Source organism: Mandrillus leucophaeus, unplaced genomic scaffold (assembly GCF_000951045.1).
Source record: "Mandrillus leucophaeus isolate KB7577 unplaced genomic scaffold, Mleu.le_1.0 Scaffold167, whole genome shotgun sequence".
In the NCBI taxonomy this organism is placed as follows: Eukaryota; Metazoa; Chordata; class Mammalia; order Primates; family Cercopithecidae; genus Mandrillus; species Mandrillus leucophaeus.
The window spans coordinates 765,878-772,437 of record NW_012101665.1 but is presented as its reverse complement, the minus strand read 5'-3'; the positions used below and the strand labels follow the sequence as shown (position 1 = coordinate 772,437).

At 37.0% G+C, this 6,560-nt stretch overlaps 1 protein-coding gene across 4 annotated transcripts in view; it reads right to left on the bottom strand.

Annotated features, from left to right (window-relative positions):
• LOC105536987 (serine/threonine-protein kinase Sgk3) overlaps positions 1–6,560 on the bottom strand; it is a 159,926-nt gene that overhangs the window by 45,335 nt on the left and 108,031 nt on the right. For all 4 annotated transcript variants that reach the window (XM_011976478.1, XM_011976479.1, XM_011976480.1 and 1 more), the window contains one exon: positions 2,436–2,511. In XM_011976478.1, the coding sequence (XP_011831868.1) occupies positions 2,436–2,511 (76 nt within the window). The remainder of the gene's footprint in view (positions 1–2,435; positions 2,512–6,560) is intronic.

Sequence of the window (6,560 nt, the reverse complement as noted above, 5' to 3'; positions counted from 1 at the left end):
CTCTGTCTCAAAAAAAAAAAAAAAAAAAAGGAAACATCACATTTTGCTAAAAAGATAATGTCAGTTAAAAAATTAAGCTTATCACACTTGTAATCCCACCACTTTGGGAGGCTGAGGTGGGCAGATCACGAGGTCAGGAGATTGAGACCATCCCAACACTGTGAAACCCCGTTTCTACTAAAAAAACAAAACAAAACAAAAATAGCCGGGCGTGGTAGCACACCCTGTAGTCCCAGCTACTGGGGAGGCTGAGGCAGAAGAATGGTGTGAACCCAGGAGGCGGAGCTTGCAGTGAGCTGAGATCGCACCACTGCATTCCAGCCTGGGTGACAGAGTGAGACTCCTTTAAAAAAAAAAAACAAAAAAAACAAAACAAAAAAACAGTTTAAAAGACTCTTGGCTATTTTTGGGGTGCTGGAAATATCTTTTATCATGAATGGAATGGTGATGGTTACAGGGTGTATATATATTTCAAACTCCACTGAATTGTATACTTAAGAATTGTGTATTTCACAGTATAAGGTTTTGGAAACTGGCAATTTAAAATAATCCAATTGCTTTTAGTTGAATTTTAATGCAAAATATAACATACTTATAATACTGCACGTCAAGATTCAGAATGAATACTTAGTATTTATTATATAGTCTTAGGGGTTCTGAATAACTTAAAATACTAGGAGAAGTAATAACCACTACCATTTATTGCATACTTATTCCATGCCAGCTCTGTCAAAGGAAGAGACAAATTCAAGCTTTGAATGCATGACTTACATTTCACACAAGCCAGTAATATGCCAATTCAAAGTAATCTCCAGTGTATATAGCAATAATTAGAGATTAGAAGGGTGGGTCTAAGGTGAAGGTAGCATAGCGCATATCCCCAGGAAAAGGCATAACGTTTAAGAAAATAATTAAACAAAGAGCCAAATAAAAAGACTTTTTACTGAGGAACAGACTAGACAAGGGAACTGTGAGTTCAGGTATCCTACCAAATTTCATGCCCTTCTGCCACCTGCCAGAGGATACCTGTTCTTACTGCACTGCCTAATGCTGGTGTGACCACAGCTGTGAGACCTGCTTGACCCTTGCCCTACCTGGGAGCATCAGGGGAAATCCCTGACCAGAAGACCTTGTCAGAGGAAATCCAGTTTTAGCATTTTAGTAATTTAGTAAATTCAATTAAGTAAATTTAAAAAGCAGGTCAGAGGGCCTGTTCAGAATAGTATAAGGCCTCTGTGAGCTATAAAGAACCATATAAATGATAATCATTTTTAGAACAATTATTCAAAAATACAGTTCTTCAGTGTTGTGGTTCTGAAAAGACTGTTAAAGTGTGTCATATTTACACCACTGCCCACAGGCAACCTTTAGTTTACAGATAGGTGAGCTGCGGAAAAGCTCTCCAAATATTTATCCTCTTCATTTCCTCTTAGAGAACTTTATACACACAAGTATTATAACATAAATTACAAAACACAATAAATGTAATGAATACTCATAAAACAACTACCAGACTCAAAAATGAAAACACAAGCCAAACCACAGATCTACCAGTGTTTTTGTAGGTATTTCTGATATAACCCTCCACCTTCCCAGCTGGCAGCTACTGGCCTACAGAAAGAAGTTTAAACCTGTCAGCGTGAGACACCCACAGGGCTGGGAAAGCGCCTTTATCTTAATGGCTGCTGGAATACTGTGTTGAGAAAGAATGGAGGCCTCATGTGGGTCAACAGAACACTGCCCCAAGTGGAACAGAAATGGTGGCACGTGTGCCCAACCCCAGACAACTCCTTCAACTTCGTCTTCTTTCCCAAAATCTACTCAGCTCCAGTCACCATGAAATGTTAAGTGTCCTGACGGTTCAGGCTTTCTGTATCCTTTTACGCCTGGAATGCATTCTTTCTTTCTTGAATGATTACACATCCTTTAAGTTGCAGGAAGCCTTCCTTGACCTCCTCAAGAAAAGACGCCTACACCTTTCTCTGCTATCTTCTAGCACCTGTATCATAAAAATTATCCAGCTTCAATTTCTTGTTTATTAATATATGCCTGTCTCTCCCACTACACTGGGAGCCTGCGCCTCTGGAAGGTAGGGATGACACTTAGCTTTATATTCCTAATGCAAGTAGCAGGTACTTAAATGCTTTTTGAAGGTATAGATAAAATATAATATCAAATAATTAGCAAGATGCTTTATTATGCTAATTCATTTCAAGTTTAATCTATAAAACTAATGCAAGTACAAAAGGAAAAAAGAAAATAAGATGAAGAGAAAAGGGGAGAAAGAGTATCAGGGAGAAAATGCTCAAGGAAGATTTTACAAACATATATAGCACAGTAATGTTTCATAGAACAAACAAAATTTATGTAAGGATTATTCGGTATTCTTAGGTTTGGTGTGAGTGTCCCTTTAGAACACAACAAAAATTACTTACTGGTTATAAAGTTCTGGATGCCTAACAAGGTTCTGAATGAATTCATTTAGTCCTGCTCTTCTTTGTTTAATAAAATCTGGAAGAGAAATATAAACTATTAGGATTATTTGTATCAGACTATGCAATTATCATCAACAGTTATATAATAGACAAGCACAAGATAGTAAATTTTGATTAAGAAGCTATTTTTAAATACATGCTACTTGTCACACAAAGAATACATACTTAGAAATTATATATTATATGAATCATTGTATTTATATAATTATATATTACATATTACATATATGTAATTATATACTAAAATTAAAACTAAGTGGACAATTTATCTCCAAAAAGAAAGTTCTCAAAAACTGCCTATTATGGACTCTAAATAGACTAATTACAAAAATTGGAGAAGCACATAGATTTGTCCAACTCCTCATGTACTACCAGACAAGGAATAAAAACTAACACTATGACACTGATGACTGAAAATCACACAAATTAAAAAAAATAAAGATTTCTGGAAATCCTTTGCAACTGGGAAATAATGATTAATTGGTTAACTGAATATCACCAAAACTCTAGTTTAACTTCCACTGTGAAAAACAAACAAACAAAAAACTTAAAAAAATGCACAGGCATACTTTCCTAACAAGTAATTGTCCAGTATTTTCTTTTTTTAAATTTTTCTTTTTTGGTTGACACAGGGTCTTGTTCTGTTGCCCAGGCTGAAGTGCAGTAGTGTGATCTAGGCTCACTGCAACCGCTGCATCCTGGGCTCAAGCAACCGTCCCGTCTCAGCCTGCTGAGTAGCTGGGACTGTAAGCATACACCACCATGCCTGGCTAATTTTTGTATTTTTTGTGGAGACAGGGTCTCACTATGTTGCCCAGGCTGATCTTGAACTCCTGGGCTCAAGCAATCTACCGTCCTCAGCCTCCCAAAGTGCTGGGATTACAGGCATGAGCCATTGTGCCCAGCCTGTCCAGTATTTTTGAAGTGTTTTGTTTGTTGATAATTGAAGCTCATGCAATAGCAGTTTAGGAATAAATATTAAGCACAAACCTTTCTTTACTTTGAAATACACACTTACACACTTTTCTTGGAATTAGAAAACTTTATTCAAATATCTTTGTCTCTCCCATTTCCTAACCTTGAACTTTTCCAAGATTTAAATTTTTACTTGTAAAATGTGGATAGTAACAATATTTATAACTCATAATGCTGTTATAGGATTAAATGAGATAATGCATATAAGTTTATAGTAGGATGTCTGGCAGATGGTAAGAGCATTACTTATAGCTAATAATTATTAGATACTGTTACTTTTGTTGTTATTATTATTAGTGGTTGTGGGGTCTAAAAGCCATTATCCTAAACTCTTTTTTTTTTATTCAAGACAAAGTCTTGCTCTGTCACCCAGGCTGGAGTGCGGTGGCGTGATCTTGGCTCACTGCAACCTTCACCTCCTGAGTTCAAGCGATTCTCCTGCCTCAGCCTCCAAAGTAGCTGGGATTACAGGCCCGCACCACCACACCTGGCTAATTTTTGTATTTTTGGTAGAGATGGGGTTTCACCATGTTGGCCAGGCTGGTCTCGAACTCCTGACCTCGTGATCCGTCTGCCTCGGCCTCCCAAAGTGCTGGGATTATAGGCATGAGCCACAGCACCCAGCCAATTCTGAAGAAATATGCTCTAAAAATTAAACACATGTCATTTGAGAAACTGTCTCCTAAATGGCGAATCTCTGGATAAAAACCCATAAAAAATATTCCACTTGATAATGAGTTTTGGTTTAGTAAACTGATTTCTACTGAATAAAGGTATAATGTATAGTGTTTGTCACCAAAATGATGGGTCATTTTCAGGTTTATTTCCATTTCTTAAATGGAAGGTATGGCTTCATACAAATATAAACAAATATAAAATCAGGTCTGGTCTTTGGGAGCCAGATGCATGTACTTGGTACTTTTTTCTTATTCGTCTAAGAATTCCTTGAAGAATTTCAGGTAGGTATCTTATTAAACTCTTTCACGGACATTCATAATGTTACCAGGTAGCAAAGCATATGTGAGGTTTATATTAAAAACTATAATTGAAACACAGATATTTCTTGAGAACTGAACTTAGTAACACATGAAGAACTAAAATGAATGACTACATTTAGGATATTCAGAGAAAACCTAATAACTATATGGAAGCAGCTTTAAATTGTTCTGTGGATGCTTACTGAAGATATATTGGTTTCTTCAATATATCTTAGATGGTTTCCTCTGGGTGTAACCTATTAAAAAATCTTTAAATTCATAATAAAATGTTAACAAAAAGTACAGGCAGAGATCATTCTTAAAATCAGCCTTCAAGTATGTAAGATGTATCTTATAGAGGTTGACAAACACTAGAATAAAGAAGTAGAAAAAAGAAAAAGAAGACATAGGCTTAAGCTGCAGGATAAGAACTCAAAAAGGTAAGCAAAAATCCCATAAAATGGCTACCAACCATGAGATAAGTTAAAAAGGGAATTTCAGAATGTTTTTCTTAGGTATTATTTTATTTATTTATTTATTTTTGTTGTTGAAACGGAGTTTTGCTCTTGTTGCCCAGGCTAGAGTGCAGTGGCGTGATTCCGGCTTACGGCAACCTCCGCCTCCCAGGTTCAAGCAATTCTCCTGACTCAGCCTCCAGAGTAGCTGGGATTACAGGCGCGTGCCACCACGCCCGGCTAATTTTTGTATTTTCAGTAGAGATGAGGTTTCACCATGTTGGCCAGGCTGGTCTAGAACTCCTGACCTCAGGTGATCCACCCACCTCGGCCTCCCAAAGTGCTGGGATTACAGGTGTGAGCCACTGTGCCCAGCCAACTTTATTTTTAACTTTTTATTATGAAAAATTTCACAAGTACACAAAAGATGAGAACCTTATTCGCCTACTTTAAAATTTATCAACATTCTGCTATTCCAATTTCATTCATTTATCCTCATTCCTCACTTTTTATTTTTTTTCTGGAGTATTTTAAAGCAATTCTCAGGCAGTTTTTTGTTTTGTTTTGTTTTGGTGGAGGGGGGAATAAATCAGTATTTCTAAATGGTAATATCTTTAAAAAAAATAGTAAAGCCATGAAATCACTCTCTCATAATGTCTATAAATTCTTTTATTTCCCTCCAATAAACAGGTAGAACTAATTCTTCTCTCTTGAATGGGGGTTGGACTTAATGACTACCTTCTAATGAGAGGAATATGGTGGATGTGATGGCATGTGCCTTCTAAGACTAAGTCAGAGAAGGCAACGAGGCTTCCTCCTTGCTAGCTCTCTTGGATCACTCACTCTGGGGAAGCCAGTTGCCATGTTGTAAGGACACTCAAGGCCCCTTAAGAAGAGGCCCACTCACAAGGAACCAAGGCTTTCTACCAGAAACTATATGAGTGAGCCATCTTAGAAGCAGATCCTTCTGCCCCAGTAAAGTCTTCAAATCACTGATGGTCTTTGCCTAGAACTATTAATTCATCAGAAGTTGTATAAGGATTTTCCAGTTCTATCATTCTGTGATTCTTCTATCTATGAACTGTGAGTCCACTACCAAGTATTTTCCAACATTATCTCTTTGGTACAAAGAAATTACATTTCATACAACAAAGGCAAGATAAATCCTTGATTTTTTAATTTATTGATTTGGCAAATAAATTTACTCTAGTAACCTCTACAGCATTTCATGAGGTTTTTTTTTTCCCTAAACAAGCAAAGTAAATTGGAAAGTCTTTATACTGATGTGCTCTAACCTGCTACGATAATTACTTTCTCCATGCCGTCTAATCTTTGCTCAGTAAAAGCCCCAACAGCTAGGCTCCTGTGTTCTTTTGATAAAACTCCAGTCATCCTAAATAGCTTCCTTGCTTTCAGGCAAGCTGTCCTGAGATCACCGTGTACATTTCCTGTGCCAGATCTGGGATCACCATTTATCCATGGAACTCTGGTTCCTTTGAGAGGGAAATGGCACTTAGAGATCACAATCTGAATGCTAGGGGTGTTGGTTACTACTTGTTATTGCTTTTAGGCATTTCCAAAAGAGAGTGCTAGAAAATATTTTTACAAAGCTAAAAAAATAAATTATGGGTCAGGTGCAGTGGCTCATGCCTGTAATC